This window comes from Nelumbo nucifera, chromosome 1, assembly GCF_055504915.1.
Source record: "Nelumbo nucifera cultivar China Antique chromosome 1, China Antique-T2T, whole genome shotgun sequence".
NCBI lineage: Eukaryota > Viridiplantae > Streptophyta > Magnoliopsida > Proteales > Nelumbonaceae > Nelumbo > Nelumbo nucifera.
The window spans coordinates 142682412-142705646 of NC_142649.1; the positions used below are offsets into that span (position 1 = coordinate 142682412).

The window sequence follows — 23235 nt, forward strand, 5'->3', positions numbered from 1 at the left end:
TTCCTTCTTCTGCTTCTTTTCTACAGGTATGTTAGAGACTCTCAGTCCTAACCTCTCTGCCCATTCTCTTAGAGAAAGTTCCTCATCTGATATTCAGAAACCTCAGAATTCACCTGCTTTTCTAACTGCCCTTCTTCTTTTCCTACTTCTTTTCTCTTTCCTATCACTTTCCTTGTTTACATCTCTCCTTCCTTCCCCTCCTTTTCCCCCCTTCTCCTCTAGTTCTCCTTCCCCTTTTCTCCCAGCTCCTCCCTCATTAGCAATCACTGTATTCAAAGGCTCATTTAGAGGTTGGTGAGATTTTGTAACATCTGCACAGGCACTAGAGAAATCATTAGTTGCCAAAAAAGAATTCACAATAGTACCTTGTGAAGGGATGAGAGATCCATCCCATGGATGCCCAAAGATTGCGGAATAAGGGGCGAATTTCAAAAATTTTTCTCTCCCTTCAACTGGGAATCATATTCCCTATTTAGAAAATCATATTTTCAAGGATCATTCTTGGACCTTAAACTGAACCAGATCTGAACCAAAAGGAGTAGGAGAGAATTATACCTGATATGGAGAAGTAGAATCTCCCAACGAAGGTGTTCACGCCCAAGGAAGGATCCAAAGACTGCTCCCACTGAAGATGGCGCAGTGCAGGTGGAGCAGAATCAGCAGTGTTCTTCTCCAAGAACTCTGTCCTTCGCAAGAATCAGCAAGATGGTACGTGAGCACAGCTTCCTTTCAATCCTTTCTCAAAGAACTGATGTCAAGATCCAATATTGACTTCTCCCACAACTGGAGATCGAACTGGCAAACAGGGCAGCAAGAGAGTATTTGCAGGGAGCAGAATTCTCTCTTCTTTTCAGCATTAAAGAAAACCTGATAATCTGTGTCTAAAGGCTGCCGCCCCCTTCTTCTTTTATAATCTTAAAGGGATCAGCTCCTAATCAGATTAGGAGTTGCTAATCCAAATCACATTTGGGTTAGAAGTCCCTTTAAGTGATAAGGGATAATCCTTATCTTATCTGGAGATCAGATCAGTCATCTCCTAATCTAATTAGGAGGTCTCCAGATCTAAATCTTATTCAGATCTTGGACTCTCTAAGTGGATAGGGTCTAAGCCCAATCCTATTAGCTGATCCACTTCAGAATTCGCCACTTTATTAACTAAATAAACAGCCCAGTTCGAATTGGGCTTTAGGCCCATTAAGCTTATGTGCTCACTTAACCCTCTTAACTGCTACCCAGTTGGGCTTCCTTGTATGGCGTGGGACCCAAGCATTGATCTACACATCAGCCACATGGGTTCGGCCCAGCCTTTGTTACAAGGCCTGGCCGAATACACTATTAAAGACAGTGCACCCCCTGAAACCCATCAAATGGGCTCTACGGGCCCAACACTTACCCTAAGAGGTCCTTGGGCCAAGCCACCTTGTAACACCCAGGGACTGTGGGCAGATGCAAGATTAGCCCATCAGGTATTATCCTCAATGGTCTTACACTTAACCTCTCAGCCCATAATGATCATACACTGCCCGACAAGAGAGGACCTCTCCCTCGGCTGCAAGGAACAGTGTTGCACTCTCCACTCATATGGATCCCGGGAATTAAAACCTTCTTGCAAACATTTTAGAAACCATAATATATATACTTTTATGTCTTATATAAAATATATTTTGCAAAACAAATCTCAACGGTTGAAATTGGCTGCTAGCAGTCTTGGTTTCCATCAGTGAGAGTGCATCCCCGATCATTACCTTTGTCCGACAAAGGGGCTGATCCTGTCACTATGATCACCCACTCAAATGAATTCTCGGACTGTCCCAACATACCCAGGTTTTGACCCCCGCTAAGGATCTCACTGATTGGTACATCAAAGATAGCCCAATCCGACACCTAGTGTAGTATCATAATCGAGTCTAGGGGTCGGGTGTAACTTTCCAGTTTTGCCCATCAATCTCCAAGGTCCAGGGCAATACTGGAAATCTGGTCCAGTTCAAAGATTCAATTAATCCTACACTGTATGTGCCTAGGGTCTCACCCCGGCAGCTGAGACAGGCCACCCCAACCGACTTGGTGGCACCACAGTGTCAGCCTTGTCAGGATAGGTCTCTCCAGACCGACCCACTGGCTGTGAACATTCTAAACTAACACGAGTCTCATTAAGTGTCCAGTTTAAGGGTATTACACAGAAACATACCAAGGGAACATGAATCAAATATGCACCTTTATTCATTTACAATAAACTCATAAAGTACATCATTCTGATTGAAGCTAAGGGCATACAAAACTGTCTAACACCTTGAAGGTTAGGGTTGATGAAAGAAGAATGGCTCGAAGGCAGGTCCTTATCAATCACCCTCAATCCCTCCTCAGTAGGTGTTCCAAGTTGGGTTTCTATTGGTGCAACACTAACAGTTTGAGCTATTAATGGTGCCTCAACCCTTATTGGTGCACCTGCGCTCAACCTCTGGCTATTCTCCCCGTTCGATATGTCCAACCCCTGTGTTTGCCGCTGGTTTTGGTCGGCTCCCCCCCTTTCTGAGTTCGTATCATCCTCCTGACCAGAATAAACCTGAATGGCTGGGAGTTTGCTACTCAGTTGGCTCTGAATTCGTTGCTCTGCTATCTGAAGGTTGAAGAAACGGTCCAGAACACAGTCCTCCATTTCTAGCACTGCATCAGCCTTTTGTTCAAACACACTTCCTATACTATTTGACTCGTCGGAGCTTTAATAATCTTCTTCTTCTTCTGAACTACACCAATCCATATCGCTGTCCTGTCTCCGCCCCTATCTCTTTCTGGAAAATCTTGGGTTTGGATGCCCCACTGAGCAGGTAGATCTGGGCATCCATTTCAGATCAACCCCTTTCTTGCTTTTGACTGCCATTTCAGAGGTTGGGGACAAAGGCAGACGAGGCCTGTGATCTCCCATCGACACACCCCTCAATCTCACATGACTACTAGCAGATCCTCATGCCGGCTGGCATTCCTCCGGTGCACCGGTTGATTGGACCTACCTCGGTTTGGTCTATTGTTTCCTTCCTCTCAGCTGATTGTTCTTGGGAACAAACCAGCCGCTTCTCCTTCTCAGGTGGGCCCCGCACACCCCATGACTTTCCTCCCAACTTAAGGACTTCCTTGTAAGAGTAAGATCCCGCCTTACTACAGGAATTATTTGACAAAAGCTCTCTTTCTGAGAAAAATCCCACCCTATCCTCCTTAATACATGACTCATTCTTCGTTGCCACACCCTCCACCTGTTTACTTACATGTCCATGTTCTCTTCCCCTAAAGCCTCCACATGTCACCCACCCTGCCACATCTTGTTCTTCTTCAACCTTTGATTTTCTACTCCAGAGCGTCACTTCCACTTCTGACGCTACCCACACTTTGCTCCAGAAACCTTAAGCAAAAATTTCGATCGATTGCGGTACTCTTTCCGGCTTGACACCTGCTATTCTTAATCGAGCTGCTCTCAGACCAGTTTTTTGAAGGAGACAAGCACCCCTCCCATGGCGATCGCTACCTTTTCAAGGATGGATTCCTGCCACAGATTGAATGGCAGTCCAAGCAGTTTCACTTGGAAGCAGCTGTCAACGAGAGTCAACGAGTTGCAAGAGGGGCACCAGTTATCGATCATAATCGATCCCTCTTTCGTTTCTATAGTCGTAAACTCCACCTCTGCATTCCCACATCTAGTACTGCCTTCTTATCGGAAAAGGGGATTGGAATAACCTTTCTTTTCAGGCCTAGCTTTTTCAACACCTCCTCCAAAATCAACTTCCAGTCCTTCACTTCATTCTTCGCTGATAATATTAGCTTTTGCTCCCAATCTCCTCTTTCCCCTTCCACCAAGATCTTTGGTATAGGCACAGAGAAAACAACCGACACAGCTTCATTCTTTTCTTCCTTTTCTTTGGTCTCCACTTTCTCCAATATTTCCCTCCAAACTTTCAAATCTTCTTTCCTTTTCATTGCATTTTCCTCCACTACAGGCTTCTTAGTTTGTTTCTGCGCTGCCTTGGTTCATTTTCTCCCCACAAACTGGTGAATCTCATTTGCTACCTTTATCCATCCCTCCAGATTCTTTCCCTCAGGTATGATGATTATTTGTATTTTTTCTTTCTTCAAATCTTTCTGTTAACATCATGTACCACCCTTTTGAGTTTCTCCTTCGTTCTGCAACATACTCTTTCCTTAATGTTTTGAAAGTATCTTTCCACCCCACAATCCAGCTCACATTGACGGCACCATCAAGAAAACTTTGAAACCACACCAGAGCTTCACCGACCAGAAACACCACCCCTCTTGATCTTTCTCTAATCTTCACCGTTAACTCCTGATGGAACATCTCTTTCAGTATCAGCTCTTTACTCTCCACCTTGATAGATCTTCTCCAGCTCCTTGCCGGTGCAAAACCCTCGCGATTCTTGTCTTCAGCTCTTTACTCTCCACCTTGATAGTTTTGGCGTATGATAGGTACAGTGTCTGCTGAAATTGGGTTCATGGTGGGTGGAAATGTGGAATGGGAGAAAGTAGGTAATGTAATTTATGGGTTTTGGACAGAAATAGGGTAGAAAATGGTCAAGATTTGATTTTCGAAGAAGATAGTATAAATTTAAAAGAGATTGATGGGTTTAAGATAGAGAAAGATGAAGTTTTAAAGGTGTCTCAATATGGGAGAATACCAGTTGTAAATGCAACCTTTATCAGCCCAAGGTGCTTTGTTTTTCCCCTGGTTATTATTAAGTTTAGTTATGCATTTGAAGCTCTTTTTTGCCATGTCATATTAATTTCTTTATTTTCAGAGATATCTGGTGGAGTTAATTTGCAGCTTCTTTGTTGCATCATGGACTGGGGTTGTCAAATATCATGGTCCACGGCCCAGCATGCGACCCAAGCAGGTGTGATAAGTTAACACCCTAGTTCTCATAGGTTCTTAATGTGAGTTAGTGTCTCTCTCATTGAAAGTCTGAGTAACTGTCAGTATTGTTACTTATATATGCTTATGTAACTGAATATCCACTTTCTGTCTTTAACAGGTTTTTGTGGCTAATCATACTTCTATGATAGATTTCATCATCTTAGAACAGATGACTGCATTTGCTGTTATTATGCAGAAGCATCCTGGATGGGTTGGTAGGTGCCTAAGGCCAATGTTCTATTCTCAGTATTCTTAGACATCTGCAGAAATTTCATGTTTATGTGGCAAATGCACTTAGTAGTGGCTGATAATTTCTCTTCTGCTGAAGGGGTCCATTTTTTTGGTGTCTGTTTGTGACTAATGTTTCTCTTTGGTTGGGTTTGTGTTCCTTGATAAGATAGGTTACGTGTAGGCCACCTAAAAAATTGAAAAGTGGATTTCCATTTGACTCAAGTGGATCACCGACCAATTTGTGTTGGGAGGATGCCAATTGAGGTAGATGAATTCTGGACTTGGGTTGGAGTGAAGGTTGAAGGATACAAAGGAGAGAGGTATGTTTCCTTTAGGTTGGGACTTGGGTTTCTTGATGAAACAAGCTAAAGAAAGGAAAACAATCTGGTTCGGTTATCTTCAGAGATATTTGTCCTAGTTTTCTGAGCGATTCAGCCAAGTTATTTGAGTCAATGGCTAGTAAGTCAACAATTAATTGAACCAGCTCTCAGACTTTCCCAATGGACTGCTGATCCCTGAGTTGACCAGGTATTGCTCAAAGTCTCCATTGGTGAGATGTGTTTCAAAAATTCTGCTAGGAAGATTGAAGAGAGTGGTCCGTATGGTGGTTCAGGTGGTTCTGAGCAGCCGGAGCCAGGAGATAAAGTATTTGATTTTGGGTTCAACTACAGATTTTGTTCCGATCTGTGAGGTGGTTCCACCTTTGATGCCAGATGCTTTGTGTCTTGATTTTGGCTCGGCTTCATCAGACTCATTGCTGAAGCAGGTGAGGGAGGATTCTGATTGCAGTCTAAGGAACGACTTTTGTGATGTGGAGGATAATGTTGTTATTCAGAGGAGTAACAAGAAGTGACTAGAAGAAGAAGTGATAGTTGGAAGGATTGGAGTTGATTTGGGAAGGAAAAGGTTGGTGCCTGACTGCAGCTTCTGGTGAAGGTTAGGTGGCTGCAAAGAAACCTAGAAGATCGGGTAAGTCCCATCTTGTGCATGTTACCAAAGTTTTCTTGAGGCTAAAAGAGAGACTTGTTGGGGCTGGTCCCAGTAATAAATATAAGAGATTTTTCATTAGAAGAAAGGCCAGTTCCAGTACCGTGAAGCATAAGGCTCTCGATGATGTTAGCTCTGGTGGCCAAAATAGCTGGGTTGGGAGTTTTGGTGAAGGGGAGTTGAAGAGAAATGAAGTCATAGAGGTGAAAAAAAAGGAAGGTATCTGTGAAGGTTTGGGGAATGGAGAGTTGAATAGTGGAAAGAAAGGATGAAGGACTGGACTTGAGGAAATTTGTGGAGAGGGCCGTGGAAATTGGAAAAGCTCTGGGTCTTATTTTCCTGGGCAGTGAGGCCTTTGCTAGAAGGGATTTCGAAGAGTTTGAGAAAAAGAAGGAAGAGAGTCATAACAGCATCATTCATGGGGAAGGGGGAGAGGTGTGGGATGAGGGAGAGGAACAGGTAGTGGTTCTGGATGTGGAGAACTAATGATGGGTGTTGGGAGGAGGTTTGCGAGCTTGTTATTCTTGTTATTTTGAGGAGGCTGGATATGTTGTTAGTAGAGTTTATTGGGGTTGGTTTGGAGATGTCTTCCTGAGTAAGGCTGCTATTGCTTTTGTTTGATTTCTGGAAGGTGTTGTTAGCTCTGTTTCGGTCATAGTTTTTGTTGTAAGGCTGAGCTTTACATTGGTTATTGGGGGGGGGGGGGGTTATGGTTCTTCATTTGGGTGATTTCTTATCACCTTTCTATTGTAAATTTGTAATCTCTCTTTTTTCTCTTTTTCATGAAATTTTGTTTTTATTAAAAAAGTTATAAACGGGGTTTGTGATGTATGGTTCTTGTCTTACATGGATACAGAAAATCTTCTATTTCTTTAATTCCAAGATGCCCAGATATGTATAGAACACAGTTATGGCTACGGGAAATGATCATTACACTCCATTCCCCATTATTGTGGTCCATAGTTATATAGATATAAGTTATCCATTTTGATATGTTGATGCAATTCTTTTGTTTATGCTTTTCCTTCCAAGGCAAGTACCATTTTTGGTATTTATATCTTGCCAAATTTCATGAAGTCTCTAATATATGCAACTGATTATGCTTTAGAAATTTCAATGCAGAATCTGGTATGATATCATGTCCGGGTACACTTAGTATGCATACATATCTAGGTACCACAGAATAATTACTTGTTCTTTTATACAGGACTGTTACAAAGCACTATTTTGGAAAGTGTTGGCTGTATCTGGTTCAACCGTACAGAAGCAAAGGATCGTGAAATTGTTGCAAGAAAGTAAGTATTAGGTTCTTGTTGTGAAAGTTTTTCCTGCCTGAGAATACTTTGGAAGCAACACTCAATCCACCATCATCCTTTCACAGGTTAAGAGAACACATTCAAGGAGTTGACAATAATCCTCTTCTCATATTTCCAGAGGGAACCTGCGTAAATAACCACTATACGGTTATGTTTAAGAAGGTTTTCTTATCTTATGTTTCTTTATAAAAGCTTTCACATAAATGCCATAAATTTTGTCTTAATATTTATTAGTCACGTGACAAGAAGCTCCTCCATTTTTTCTCCACCAGTTTGTTCTGCCTTTGCATGTTGAACTCATGTCATGATAGCTATTATTCATTGAAACAGAAGAAACTAGGTTATTTAAGTTTTGGGCATAGGTTATATTTTGAGAAGTTTATTGAGAAAATGACAAAATGCATGTCCAATTGTGCATTCGGTTTTTTTGCTACTTTGTCTAAACTCTCTTATTTATTTATTTTATTGAATATTTGTAGGGTGCATTTGAACTTGGATGCACTGTTTGCCCCATAGCAATCAAGTACAACAAAATTTTCGTTGATGCTTTTTGGAATAGTAAGAAGTAAGAATGTCCTTCAGGAAGCTAATTCAGATATCTACATATCCTATGTTTTTGTTGCATGTATCTGTTTCTCCTGCAAAAATCTTGCCTTTCTAATATGTTTCATCTTTTTTAGTTATGCTTTGAAAAGTCTTAACAGTTTTCTAGAATAGGCCAAATAATTAATGTGTGGCTTTTTTATTATAATCTTTGTTCTCTTAACTCTAAATTTCGCAGGCAATCTTTTACCATGCACTTACTGCGCCTTATGACATCATGGGCTGTTGTTTGTGATGTATGGTACTTGGAGCCGCAAAATCTGAGACCTGGAGAGACACCCATAGAATTTGCAGAGAGGTTAGTTCATGAATGTTTTCTTCTTTTGAAGGCTTAACATGATATTTAAGCATTTCCCTTGATTCTAATGACAGAATTAGTGACTTTCTGTTACTTAAATAAAACAATGATAACTGTCACTGAATTCGTTGCTCATGTTCTGCAGAGTGAGGAACATAATTTCTGTTCGAGCTGGTCTTAAAAAGGTTCCATGGGATGGGTATTTGAAATATTTTCGCCCTAGCCCAAAGCACACAGAGAGGAAGTATGTCTATCTCCTATTCTTATTTTAAAGTCTTAATAGAAGCCACAAATAACACCTTTGCAGTTCTTGTGGTCATCACTTCTGTGGTCACAACCACCTAGTATCATACCACAAACCTTCTATTCTTAATCATAGTTCACAGGAGTAAAACCCAACCTAAGGCTAATTATTATTTTTTTTTTTTATCAATAACACTTTCATTAATTCATCAGTAGAAAATTTACAAGTGGAAGACAAACACACTTATCTTCCAAGAGTCACAAAGAACTTCAAGAAAGGAAAGAAGAAAATACAAAGATACAAGGACACTAACATTACAACTTAGCCCAAAACAAGGAATCCCTTTCTGCCCCTTGTTTTGCTAAACCGTCAGCTAGGGAATTAGCTGATCTCTTAATCCAACATGTCTTAACTTCCATTTCCCGCACCAGCCATTTGAATTTCCTTTTCTCATTGTTATACTTCCAAAGATCATTTTGTTCTTTGGTCAGCCACCCTATCACCATCTCTGAATCCCCTTCAATTATAAGTTTCTTGATGATCAATTCCTTAGCTTTTCGGGCTCCTTCCATAACTGCACATATCTTAGCTCTAAGGGAGTCACCCACTCCAATTGGGCCTGAGAACATAGCAGAGATGACCCCATTTTCATCTCTAAAAACACCCCCGATCCTTGATTGTCCCGGGTTTCCCCTACTGCATCCATCAAAGTTTAATTTCAAGAATCCACTAGGTGGGGGGGTCCAAGCCACGCTCATTACTGACTTGGTCTGCGTGCAACTTGCAATTTCACCCCACTTCCTCAACATGTCATCCACAGTGTAATCTGTGAATATTTCCAAAGATTTCAACCACTGTACCGCCCTAAACTGTATGATAGCCCTCAAATCTGCTGTCCCTCTCTGAGTTTCTGAGAATATCCTGAAGTTCCTTTCTTCCCACAGTGTCCAACATACTGCAGCCCTTAGTCCTCTCCACATTGTCCTTCCCCTTTTTAACCGCCACCTGAAGAAGGAGGGGGCGAAAAGGCCCTGCATGTCTGATGGGGGATTCCAGCTGCATCCAAATAAGGAGAAAGCCCAATCCCACAATGACCTCGCGAAGTGGCACGGCACCATTAGGTGAAAACCAGTCTCCCCATCTGCTTTACACAGAACACACCACTGAGGTGACAAGCAAGTATTGGGTCTCTTCTTTTGGAGTAGATCACCAGTGTTGATTCTTTCCAGATAGGCTTTCCAACAAAAACTACCAACCCTAGGAGGTATAGCTCTGCACCAAACCTCACCAACAGGAAAAGGGGACTAGGTAGGACTGGTGGACTGACTTAAGACTTTGAAGAACGAAGCACAAGAGAAAATGCCATTGGGGTTAGGTGTCCAAATTCTAGAATCCGCCCTAGTGGGGTCTAAGACAACATTATCAAGAAGTGCAAGAAGGCTCGAAATACAGTCGAAGTCTGAATCCCTCAAATCCCTTATTAGACCCAAGTTCCACCCAATCCCAGAAGTGGAAGAGGACGGGGTGGTGAAAGACGAGATCAGCTCATTTTTCAAATCAGAAAGAGCGTACAAAGACGGAAACTGATCCTTTAGAGGAGCGCTCCCCACCCAGGTTTGTTCCCAAAATTTTATGGAGTTACCGGAATTCAAGTCATACCTGATATTAGGAATGAAAACCTAAGGCTAAATTAGTTGCATCTGGAAAGTTACTAGGGTTAAGTTTATCAGTAGATTGTGTATCTTATAAATGGAAAACAAGGGGAGCCTTGGCACTCCTTGGCCCTAGATTATCCAGTGTCAAGGAGTTACTAAATTGTCTATGCATTATAACAAACTATTGCTAGTCCTTTTGCAGACACGACATTCCATATTCCATGGGTAGCCCAGGTAAGAACTAAGTAGTTGGATGGTTTGAGACAGGATATTCCATCGTGTAGCTCTGGATTCCTTTCAGCACTAATGGAAGATCTGGTCTACTGCAGTCAAATAATTCTGTGCACTTGGTGGCTGAATTTTGACTGGACCTTCTATGTGTTAATTGAGGTTTTCACATCTTTTCCAAGAAAGACTCCATCTTGAAGGGTTTGCACCTAAGGTTACAAAGATGATTCAAGGAGAAAAAGGTGCACAGAATTGAAGACAAGCGTCTCGTGCAAGAATTTGAGTAAAAAAACGTCTCTTCTGCAAGAAGACCATGCAATATGCAGCAGATAAAGGAAGAAGTGGAAACAGAAATGATAAAGCTCCCAGATTCTAGCCAAAACCTGGGAGCTATCTTTGTCAGAGAGCTTTATTAATGCTGCTGGTGTATCTAGAATACTTCCAAGAGATTGAAGATATGGTCTTACTCTTACTCCTGGAGGTCCTATATCAGATACTTGAACTTGACTATTAAATTGTAATAATGTAATTATGAGCTTGGAATTGCAAAGGGAAAAAAATATGACAAGATCAAGCTAGACAGTGAGTCAACACCTTTCAGATTCAGATCAAGCAAAAGGTTAGGCCTTTTTTAGCAGTGACTGTGAGGATGAGAAGAACGAATGGACACATCAAAATGACTAATAAATCTTTAATTTAAGAAGAGGTTCGAGCAGTGATCATGAAGGAAACGTGAAACCAGATTTTCTCCACAAGTGACTTAAAGGAGATGCTATAAAGGTGTGGGTTGAAGCAAGGAAAAAAGAGAGAATATGTGGTTTAATAGAAACAACCCTAGACAATGTAGAGAGGTAGAATGGGGATTCAGGATTAAATAGTTGGTATTGTTCTTTGTTGAGTATTTGTCACATCAAGGAACATGAAGCGGAAAGAGATGGGCCATAGAAGATTAATGGTATGTGGTCATAAAGGCATAATGAGAGTATCAGAGTAACTACAAAAGAAAGAAGAGAATGATTGGAAAGCACCAGGAAATTGGATGTTTTAATAGAATCAGCTAGTCACAAGGAGTTGATACTGTGGCAGATTTTGAAAAGCACCAGTGGTTCCTCTAGATCATCTATTTGTTGAATTACTAGACTGTCAGCCTTGTACCCCACCCACCTTTGGAGTTTCTCTAGGTGATATTATCCATTCAACTGTTAAGTTATTTAGTGTAAAATGTTGCATAAAGAAGGGCTTATTTTGGATGTGGCAAGATTTTTTGGCTGAAACTTACCCCATGAATACTCTGAGAAAGAGGAACATGGAAATTCCCCTTGAACCTTGAATCATGTTACCACGTGGAAGATTCCTAAGTTTATAGACTTCTTTAAACAACCTGAATAACAGACCTGTTCACTAGACATACATACATAAGCAACAATGCATATATATTTATTTACTGTCCTAACCATATACATGAGTTTTCTTTGGTGTACAATATCAAGTACAACATTATATATACATAATAAAGAACTTACTCAAAGGAATCTAGGAGTAGCTCCAAATAGGTGATAAAACAAGTAGACTAAATGGTTTGGGCACGTGCAGAGAAGACTATCTACAGCACCAACAAGAAGTGATCTGCCACAAGGTGAAGGGACTAGAAGAGCATAGTGGTAGACTAGAAAGGACATGGGTTCAAGTAGTAAGAAATAATTTAAGGGCTCATACTTTAACAATGGATATGGTACTGAACAGACAAAATGGCCAAACAGGATGTCATGGATCCATATTAGTGACCACATATATTTGGGACATTTCTTAGATGATGATGATAATGATGGTTGGGACAAAGCTTAGCTGAATTGAATTGAATATGTTAAAAGATTTTAGAAATGCCATTTGTCCTTTTCATTGGATTAAATGGAATATGGACCCCTAGCCACATATTCTTGATAGAGGTTAAGGAAAATTATAAGCAGTGTTGTGGTTATCACTCTTTGACAATTCACTCGTTTCTCAAAAGGATATTAGGAGCATTTCCCAAGGAAAATCATGCTTTTTGTATTTTATCTTATGGTTCTGTCTAGGGGTGCAACTCGGGTTGGTCCAAGTTAGCATTTTGCACTACTTCATGCTCGGGCCTTCAGGCCAGGCCCATTTAATTTTTGACAAAAGCCCAACCCTAGCCTGCCCAAGTCGCATCCCTCGTTCTGTCCAGCAAGTCAAGTTCACATGGAAGGAGAGGCAAGCTGATGTTTTGTGTGGTCTCAATCTATAATGATACCTGGATGGATACCTGTAGATTCCTGGTTTACCTGTGAACTTATAAAACTACACTTTATAGAATTAATACTTTCAGATATGTTAAATGATATATTTACTCAAATCATGCTATATAAAATTTGTATATGCTAGAAATTTAATTAAATTTGGCACAATAAAAGTATTGAGAATTGACATCTAGCTTCAAAAGTAGATATTAAAGCACAATAAAAGCATATTTAGATACGCAAACCTGTGCCAATTTCTGGGATCTTAGGAAACGGAAAGTTTGTCCATATTTCCTGTATTTGTATCGGTATCTGTTTGTATTTTCTAGCTTTGTTTTATTAATTGAATAGCATTTTCAAATGATAGATTTAAGTGTCTACAGTATGCATGAATGTGATGGGGGGTTTCATATTCTTTTTTCTGCATGTTAGGGCCATCATTATCATGGCAAATAAATTCAGGATTTAGAATTTTTTGTTATTGACATCCTCTCACTAAAATAAGAAAGAATACTTTGACATGCCTCTAAGTTTAATGTTATGTTGTCAAATAGTATGTCATGATTTGTTAAAGTCTAGACTAGATTGCTTTGATGTTTTAGGCTGTGAGGTCTTACAATTGTGGTTATCAGTTGATTAAGAGACCATCAGGGTGGCACTCGTAAGTTGAGTTTGGAAAAGCTAGGGGTAGGACGTGGTTGAAGTAGTGAGAAATGATTTGAGGGCCCATAATTTAACAATGGATATGGAATCGAATAGAGTGGAATAATGGAGTAGGATTCATGTAGCTGGTCCCATGTAGTTGGGATGAGACATTTTTCAGTTGAGTTGATTAAAGATTAGATTATTTGGAGGTTATCACTTGATTCATGTAGCTGGCGCCATCTCTCTCTCTCCTTTGTCTTATCAGATTATAGATCTTGCGTTAACTCTTACTGGTATTTCATGGTTACTAGCCTTCTATATACTTCATCTTTGCAGGCAACTCATTAAGCATGAGTAGAGTAACCGTTACTCATATCTCTTTGGTTGTACATTTTCAGGCAACAAAGTTTTGCCGAGTCACTATTACGACGCATGGAGGAAAAGGGAAAATGATTGACACCCCTCTTTCACCCTAGTCTCTTTCCTATGGTTCTCTTTTTCTTATGTTCCTTGGTTTCTTCTATTATGCATTCTCTCGACTTTTTATACTTTTGTATCTTCATGTACATTAAAGTTACAATGCAGAACTTACATTGCTATGAGGTAATATATTCAGATTTGAATCAGTTCGTTTTTTGTTGGTACCTCTTTTCTCAAACAAATAACCTAAAATAAATATAGAGGGGAGTGGAGAGGGAGTCCATCTCGAGGGAGATGACCTCGTAAGATTTGGACTCTCTTCAAGGAGCCAAGACCTGAACTTAGATTGGATGAGTGGTTGCTTCCCAAAATAAAATGATTGGATAAATGTTTATTGTTTTCTTCCATTGATAGTTGAAGAACAATTCTACTCATAACCGTTGAATCCACCTACAAGAACTCTAACATCCTTATTTTCCATATTGATATCTAGGCTTAATTGAGACTGGTTCAACCCAAGGTTTAAAATATCAATATGGGTGCATCGGCCTGTATCAAAGTTGATTTTTCCTATTTTTTTAGTTTTTTTTTAACCTGGGTCAAAGGGGTCGGTTTAAGGCCTGTCTACCCCCTTGAACCGGGTTAAACCTTGAAACACTCCCTGTAGGGCATATTCTGAAACCCCTGATATGATACGTATCGGCCAATACAGTTTGATACGTATCGAAATTTTGAACCTTGGTTCAACCATAAGACTGCAAATGGATGAATTCAATTGTATATAGGTAAGAAGAAAAACAACATTTTGAGAAGAAATGATTGTTTAGAAAGTTGCAAAAATCAGAGTTCAAGAGGAGAGAAGAAGAAGAAGGTGGCGACAACTTGGGTTCAGAGAGATTTTCGAACATAATTCATTCTCTTACTCCCTTAATTCTATTTCATTAAGTTAAACTTTAGTAATGTATAGAGAATCCCTTAATTGGGCAAAAAATTAAAAAGACATAACATAAGAAAGAATAAAGCCCAGATTAAAGCCCATTACAACAAAGAACATAAAAGATAAAAATGATAAATAGCCTATGGGCCATTCGGCCCATCTTCTCTACACTCCCCCTCAAGCTGAGCAAATATGTCAATCATGCTAAGCTTGCCAATATCATGTTGAAGTTTAGCCTTGGGAATGCCCTTGGTGAGGAAATCAGCTAATTGTCCTTCAAAGGTGATGAAAGGTAGACACACTTCTCTAGAAGCCACTCTTTCTCGAATGAAGTGTCTGTCAACTTCAATATGCTTAGTTCTGTCATATTGCACTAGGTTGTGAGCAATGTTGATGGCGGCCTGATTATCACAGTATAACATCATTGGCTTATCATGCTCAATACCCAGTTCCTCCATCAAGGATCCAAGCCACAATAGTTCAGAAACTCCATGAGTCATGGCTTTATATTCTGCTTCAACTGAAGATCGAGCAATAACTAATTGTTTCTTGCTTCTCCAAGAGACAATATTACCTGCCACCAAGCTACAGTATCCAGAAGTAGATCTTCGGTCATCAATGTTTCTGGCCCAATCAGCATTTGTGTAGGCTTCAAGTTTCATATGGTCATGCTTAGCAAATAGAATTCCCTTTCTAGGGGAGCCCTTCAAATAACATAGAATCCACTCTACTACTGCCATGTGAGTATCCCTGGGAGCATGCATGAACTGGCTGATGCAACTGACAGCATATGCAATGTCTATCCGAGTCATGCATAGATAAAGAAGTTTTCCAAATAGTCTCTGGAAGACTCCCTTATCTTTTAACAATATTCCATCTGAAGCAGAGAGTTTATGGCTCATATGGATAAGAGTAGCAACTGATCTAGCAGCCATCTTCCCTGTTTTAGAGAGCAAATCAAGAACATACTTTATCTGAGAGATAAGGATCCCATCCTTAGATCTAGCAACTTCTATGCCAAGAAAGTATCTCAATTCCCCCAGATATTTGATCTCAAACTCTAAATGAAGGAAAGATTTGAGATCATTAATCCCTGAGACATCATTACCAGTCACAACAATATCATCAACATACACAATCAGGTAAACGGCCAAGGATCCTCTCCTCTTCACAAAGAGGGTATGATCAGACTATGTCTATACATAGCCAAAGCTAACAAGGGCAGCCCTAAACCTTTCAAACCATTCTCTAGAGGATTGTTTGAGTCCATAAAAAGATTTCTTCAGCCTGCAGACTTTTCCTTTCAATTTGTTTCATACATCCCTAGAGGAAGAGACATATAGACCTCCTCATGTAACTTTCCATTCAGAAATGCATTTTTTACATCTAGTTGATAAAGTGGCCAGTTTGAGTGTGCAGCCAAAGATAGCAGAACTCTCACAGAAGTCGTCTTGGCAATAGGGGCAAAGGTCTTCAGATAATCAATCACATATGTCTGTGTATAGCCTTTTGCAACCAACCTAGCCTTGTACCTTTCAATGGTGCCATCAACATGATATTTGATAGTAAAAACCCACTTACAGCCTAATGGATCATTCCCTTCAGGCAAATCAACCACTTCCCAAGTGTTATTCTTGTGCAGAGAATCAATTTCTTTTCTCATAGCATCCCTCCATTCTAGAATAGTAAGAGTTTTTTACATAGACCTACGAATTGGGTTAGAAGCAACAGAAGAAAGGTAGGCAAAATATGAAGGAGAGAGCAAACTATAAGAAAGGTGTTTGGAAATGCAATGTGCAGTACACTTCATTTTTCCTTTCCTAATAGCATTGGGGATATCAAGGTCTGGGAATGATGGCTCAAAAGGAGTTGTAACTAGAAGTGCATGAGGTTCATGTGTTGTAGGGGAAACAATCTGCTCATTTCTAGTTCTCTTCTGTTGGTACAACCTAGGATTAAAAAGAGGGCGATGAGGTAAAGGAGGAGGAATAGGAACACTGGAATGAGAGTGAAGTGATTGATCCTCCCTTGACTCATTTGAAGGAGGAAGAGACTCAACTGGGACAGGAAGAGGAAGAGTAAACACCTGTGACAAATCCTCCCCCTTTGGACAATGTCTCTCTAGAGAATAACCATAAAAGGAAGAAAGCTCATCAAATGTGACATCCATTGAGACATACCCAGTGCCAGTCTTCGAATCAAAACAACAGTAACCCTTCTGTGTGGGGCAATAACCAAGGAAGATACACTTGTGGGCTTTTGGTTCAAATTTATGTCTCTAGACACTTGAGATATGTACATAACAAGTGCAGACAAAGACGTGAAGAGGAATAGGAAAAAGATCATTGTCCGAATGAAGAAGACTGAAGGGAGACTTAAACCCTAAAACCCTGCATGGCATACGGTTTATAAGGTAGATAGCAGTGAGAACAACATCACCCCAAAATTTTGTAGGGACATGTGAGGCAAATAGAATACTTTTTGCAACTTCAACAATATGTATATTTTTTCTTTCAGCAACTCCATTCTGTTTTGGGGTCCTAACACAGGAGCTTTGATGAATAACCCCTAAATCAGTGATATAGCAGGTAAGATTTTTCTCAAAATATTCTTTTGCATTGTCGGATCTAAAAATTTTAATTCTGGTATCAAACTAGGTTAGGACAAATTCATGGAATTGCCTCACAAATCTGGGAACTTCATAAAAAATATCCAAGTGAGTCGAGAAAAGTCATCAATGAACAAGATAAAATATTTGTAGCCACCCATAGAAGGTAAGTGGTAAGGCCCCTACACATCAAAGTGTACAATATTAAAAGGAGAAGAAGATCTTTTATTACAAAAGGATAACTATTTCTACAATGTTTTGACAGTTCACAAGACTCACAATGAAGACTGGACAAACTAATTCCCTTAAACAATTCTGGGAATAAATGACATAATGCAGAAAAAGAAAAATGGCCCAAACGAAAATGGCATAACATGACTCGACTGATGGACTCTGTAAATGTAGACCCAAAAGCAGCTTTTCCAGGTTGTTCATGGCACTGTCCAGGAGTATTCAATAGATATATTCCATTCGCCTCACGGCCACTCCCAATCACCTTTAGAGACTCTAGATCCTGAAAAACACAGTAGAAAGGGAAGAATGTTACACAACAGTTTAATGATTTAGGCTACTTACAGATAACAAGTTTGTATTTAGTCTAGGTACATGAAGAGCAGAAGGAAGAACCATTGAGTCTGTAGCCTTGATGGTTCCCTTGTCGGAGATAGGGGCAAGAGAGCCATCGACTAGGGTGATTTTGTCACGTCTAGGAAGTAAATCATATGAAACAAACAAAGTAGAAAGACTGGTCGTATGATCATAACCACTAGAATCAATAATCCAAGGGATCCTACGATTACCTGAAATGGTTGCATGATTGGCAGAATCCCATATACCTGAATGAGCAAATGTAGAAGATGTTGAATTTCCTAGAGGGTGGAAGAAGAGGTCACACCCTCTAGGTGACCGATCATCCTCCCAAACTTCTCATGTTCTGCCTTCATAGCTACTAACTGCTCACTAGTCGTCATCTCTTCAGTTTGGTATCCGTCACTATCTGGACCAACAGCAACATTGGCACTCCCTGCCTTTATATTATCAGACTTCTTCTGAAATCGAAGTGGTAGGAGTTCATGATGCAATTTCTAGCACTTGTCTTTAGTGTGTTTTGGCTTTTTATAGTATTCACAGATAATCTATTTCTTCCCTGTGCTACTTGGAGTCCCTGCAACCCCTTGGGTTTCACTCCCATATTAGCAAAGTGATCATTTAGACCAGCCCCTTGGACTTGGACAAGTCTTCTGCTTTCTTCACTATTTACTAAGGCATATTCTTGAGACAGTGAGACATTGTCCTTGGATAAAATATTTTGCTTTGTAATGTCGTACTCTGGATTTAGCCTTGTTTCTCTTAACCAGTTTTATGTAGGTCTCAACATCCTTAGTGGTGTCCCAGGTTACAACTTCTATCAAATCTATTTCTCACCATAAAGACTTTAGTATTGAGAAGTATACAGCTAATGGTTTTTCCCCTTGTCTCAAATTCTTCACATCACTTCTCAACTTGTAAATCTTAGCCACATTTAATTTTTTGGAATATGTTTTAGCAACACTATCCCAAATTTCCTTTGCTGAATTCATCCACAAATAGTGCTGACTAATCTGTGGTTGCATTGAGTTCACAAGCCATCCAATAATAGTATAATTTTCTTGCATCCAATTTTCATATGATGGATCATCTTCCGGATGAGCATTTTTGCTCCTGAAGATAAAACCCCATTTGCCTCTACTACAAATATGAATTTTTACTGATTGTGACCAAGCCAAATAATTAGTTCCATCCATCTTGACTGTGGTCACAACCAGTAAAGAGTCTACAAAGGTTCTCGAAACTTGTCCGGATTCAGCAACATGCTTGTTTTCAAAGTTTGAGGAATTCATCTTCTTAAATACTTCAATCCACTTGATTCGATCTTCAAGAAGAAAAATGAGAAGGCCTTCAGTCACTGAGCGCCCAAGTCAAACTCCCTATGGGGCCTGCAATCAGATTTCTCTAGAAAATTAGGGTTTTGGGCAACACACTTGAATCTGTCAAGAGGACGACAAAACCAGTTCCCTTCTCTCCAAAAACCACCAACAACTAGGCTGAAATAGGTTCTTTAACTATTCATACGATTCAAATCTCCATACACACCGTGTATGGGAAAAAGAGGTGAAAAAAAAGGGGAAAAACGAGCTTGCTCTGATACCAAGAAAAAAAACAGCATTTTGAGAAGAAATGACTGTTTAGAAAGTTGCAAAAATTCAAAAGAAAGTAGCAGAAATCAGAGTTCAAGAGGAGAGAAGAAGAAGAAGAAGGTGGTGGCAACTTGGGTTCAGAAGAGAGATTTTCGAACATAATTCCTTCTCTTACTCCCTTAATTTTATTTCATTAAGTTAAACTTTAATAATTTACAGAGAAACCCCTAGTTGGGCAGAAAATTAAAAGGACATAACATAAGAAAAGAATAAAGCCCAGATTAAGGCCCATTACAGCAAATAACATAAAAGATAAAAAGGATAAATAGCCTATGGGCCATTCGGCCCATTTTCTCTACAAGGTATATCCAACTTTTATTGTTTTTATTTCAATTCAAATGAGATCATATATTTGGATTTATATGGGATTTAAATCAAATTCAGATTGCAAATAGATAGAGTAGCACAAATTAAACTAAAAGAATTTAATAAAATGAAATAAAAATGACTAATATTTTATATCATGGACAAAATGAATTGAAAATAATTTGTATCAATAGATACAATATAATTTTAGTAGCAAAAAAAAAAGGATACAATATAGTTTGATCCAATTATAAATGCATCCAATTTCGGTCACTCTTAACAAGATGGACCTCTAATTTGAATTTGGATGAATGGATACCGTTGATATATAATCAATTTATGCCAAATTAATTAATTATTTTAATTATTTGGTATTTTATAGAAATAAAAATAATCATCATCATCCATTGTGGGATCCATGAATCCTGTTTTGTCAAAATAATCATTTTAATAATTAAAACTTATGAATTTCAAATTATATGTGCCCAAAAACTCTAATGGTTCTGATATATTTACATCAAGATTACATTTTTCTGTAATTTATTTTTGAAACTAGCGGGGACCCATGCGATGTATGGGCTTTGTTAAGTGAAAGCTAAAAAATAGAAATACATAAGAGTATATAATTGTTTTATATTTTAACTTTTTAATAACCAATTCGATATAACTCCACCCGAGTTGGTTGGTTTTCTAGTCTTTTTAATCGACTTTGTTTTAATAACTTTCTAACTCGACCAAGTTAGTTTTGTTTCAGTTTGGCCATTTGTAAATTGACTCAACCATAGATATATATTAATATTTTATATTTTAAATATGATTTTTTAATATGGAAAAGTGAGAAAATTATCATATTTCTTAGTCTAAAATATTTTATATCATAAATTTAATAATACCTCTGTAATTTATTAAATTTAAATTCAATTTTTAAGCTTAAATCTTTTGAACAAACAAGCCAAACTGAAAATAGACCCAAACCAATACAACCCAAGATGATTGATTATCACTAATGGTCAGTCAGTTTTAGGTGACAAACTCCCAACCTGACCAAGTTGATTTGGTAGGCAAAATAGCTTACAACTGAACTAAACCAATCCTTGAACACTCCTAATTTTAGCTAAATTAATAGTTTAATCTCCAACAATTATTGAAAATTTATAACAAAAATAAACAATTATTAAAAATAAATTTATAATGAAAATACAAAAGTTAAAAAATATAATAAATACTGAAAATATATTAAATTAGTCAATAAATAATGTAATCTCAAATAATAGTTTAATCTTTAATAAATATTAATCAATAAATTAAATTATAAAAAGTACATAATTACTAAAAATAAATTTATAACAAAAATATAATAAATTAAATTTCTAGAGTTAAACGATAGTTGTTTAATCTTCAATAATTATTGACAATTTTCTATTAAGTAACAAAACAAAAATAGATTTATTAATAATTATTGAAAATATATTTATTAAAAATACAATAAATATTAATTTAGTACATATAAATATATAATGAATATACACTATTATTGTCAAATTATTACTAATAAATATTATTTTTTTTAAATTTATTTTCTAAAATTATTAATTAATATAAGTGAAATTAGTTATTTACAATATTATTTAGTAATTTAAATAATATTGTTATTTAAAATTTTAAAATATTAATGATTTATTGAACTAAATAATTTGTAAAATTATAATTAGTACTATTATTACATAATTCGTTATTAATTTTTTGTAAAGTATTAAATTATTATTAATATGAATACTATGAAATCTTCTATAATTATTTTTCTACTTTTAAGAAATTTTTTAAATTTATTACATGATTTCGCTATTTTAACAATTTAAAATTTGGTCATGTTAAATATTTAAATTTTTTAATTATTTGAATTTTATATATTTTAAAGTTATTGTGTATTATTAAATATTTTGTCATATAATTATTTAGATATTTTTAATGTTTTTTATTTAAGATATTTAGTTATTGAAATATTTAAATAATGTTCTATTTTTTAATGTTAAATTTTTATTGTTTGAATAACATTTAAATTGAATAATTCATAAAATTATAATTTATATTGTTACAATATAATTTCATGATGAATTTTGTAAAAATATAGAATTATTAATAATATGAATATTATTAAATCTATTATAATTAATTTTTGTGTTTTGAATAAATATTTTAAAATTAGTATATAATCTCATTATAATATTTAAATAATTATGAAATTTTTTAATTGACACTTTCTTTCAAGGTTTTAAAAACTGACTCGGAAACGGAACCGTTCTAGCTACCAGTTTCCGGGTCAACGGTTCGATTGTCCAGGTCGAGCGGTTTGCATATTAGGGCATATATTTATATGAGATTTGATAAAGGAGAACTAGAGAAGAGATGTTAGTTGAGAAAGAAAAAAAGAAAGAAGAAAAGAAAGAAAGGAAGGAGAAAGAAAAAAGGAAAAGAAGAGAAAGGAAATGATGAAAGAAGAGGAGGAAGATGATTAAATCCTCATCGACGATGATAATGGCAATGGCGACGGCAAAGCGGCGGCAATAGGCACAGATCTGAGACCGATTTCTCTGCAACATTTGTAGTCTTTTTCTTCTTCTTCTTCTTCTTCTTCTTCTCTCTCTCTCTCTCTCTCTCTCTCTCTTTGTGTTGGATCTCAAATTCTCCTCTATGCAACTTTATATTGTGAACCGTTGTCTGGGTCAAACAAGTCAATGGCTCAACCGCCTAGGTCAGCAATTTTCTGATGAAGTCAACGGTTTTTTACCTAGGAACGAATTAGGGGTGAAACGGAGCCGGTTGCTTGGACGGTTTCCGGGTCGAATGGTCCACCATTCGAGTCAATGATGGTTAAAAAACATTGCTTTCTTTAGATAGATGTAGATAAAAGGGGGAGGGGGGGGAGAGGATAAATAGGAATTAGAGATAGTTTAGGAGATAATCTATCTACTAAATTAGAGATAATTTAAGAGATAAATAGGAGTTAAAGATAATTAGGATATAAATAGGAATTATAGACAATTTAGGAGAAAGTGGTGCCACTTGGCCAAACATCAGAGCAAATTCCTCTTTCTTTATGGTTATAAATAGTTAAGCCTATATTATTTCCTTATTGGTTTAATGAATAATTACATGGAGTTAAAAAATTAAAAATTAAAAAAAAAGGAAATTAGGAAGGTGAATCATCTTGCTATATATACATAGATACATAAGCCCAAGTGCGCTTCATTCAAAGTAGAACTTACTTATATAATTTATTATTTATTAACAATTGAATTTGCAAAAATTACCAACATATTTAATCATTTATGTAATAAAAATAAGAG

At 37.6% G+C, this 23235-nt stretch overlaps 1 protein-coding gene across 2 annotated transcripts in view; it reads left to right on the forward strand.

Annotated features, from left to right (window-relative positions):
* Positions 1-14006, forward strand: part of LOC104585685 (glycerol-3-phosphate acyltransferase 9-like) — a 53502-nt gene extending 39496 nt beyond the window's left edge. For both annotated transcript variants that reach the window (XM_010242644.3, XM_088894526.1), the window contains 8 exons: positions 4800-4895; positions 5034-5130; positions 7341-7428; positions 7515-7611; positions 7929-8014; positions 8231-8350; positions 8496-8594; positions 13779-14006. In XM_010242644.3, coding sequence (XP_010240946.1) covers positions 4800-4895; positions 5034-5130; positions 7341-7428; positions 7515-7611; positions 7929-8014; positions 8231-8350; positions 8496-8594; positions 13779-13833 — 738 coding nt within the window. In that variant the 3' untranslated portion in view covers positions 13834-14006. The remainder of the gene's footprint in view (positions 1-4799; positions 4896-5033; positions 5131-7340; positions 7429-7514; positions 7612-7928; positions 8015-8230; positions 8351-8495; positions 8595-13778) is intronic.
* The last annotated feature ends 9229 nt before the right edge of the window (positions 14007-23235 follow it).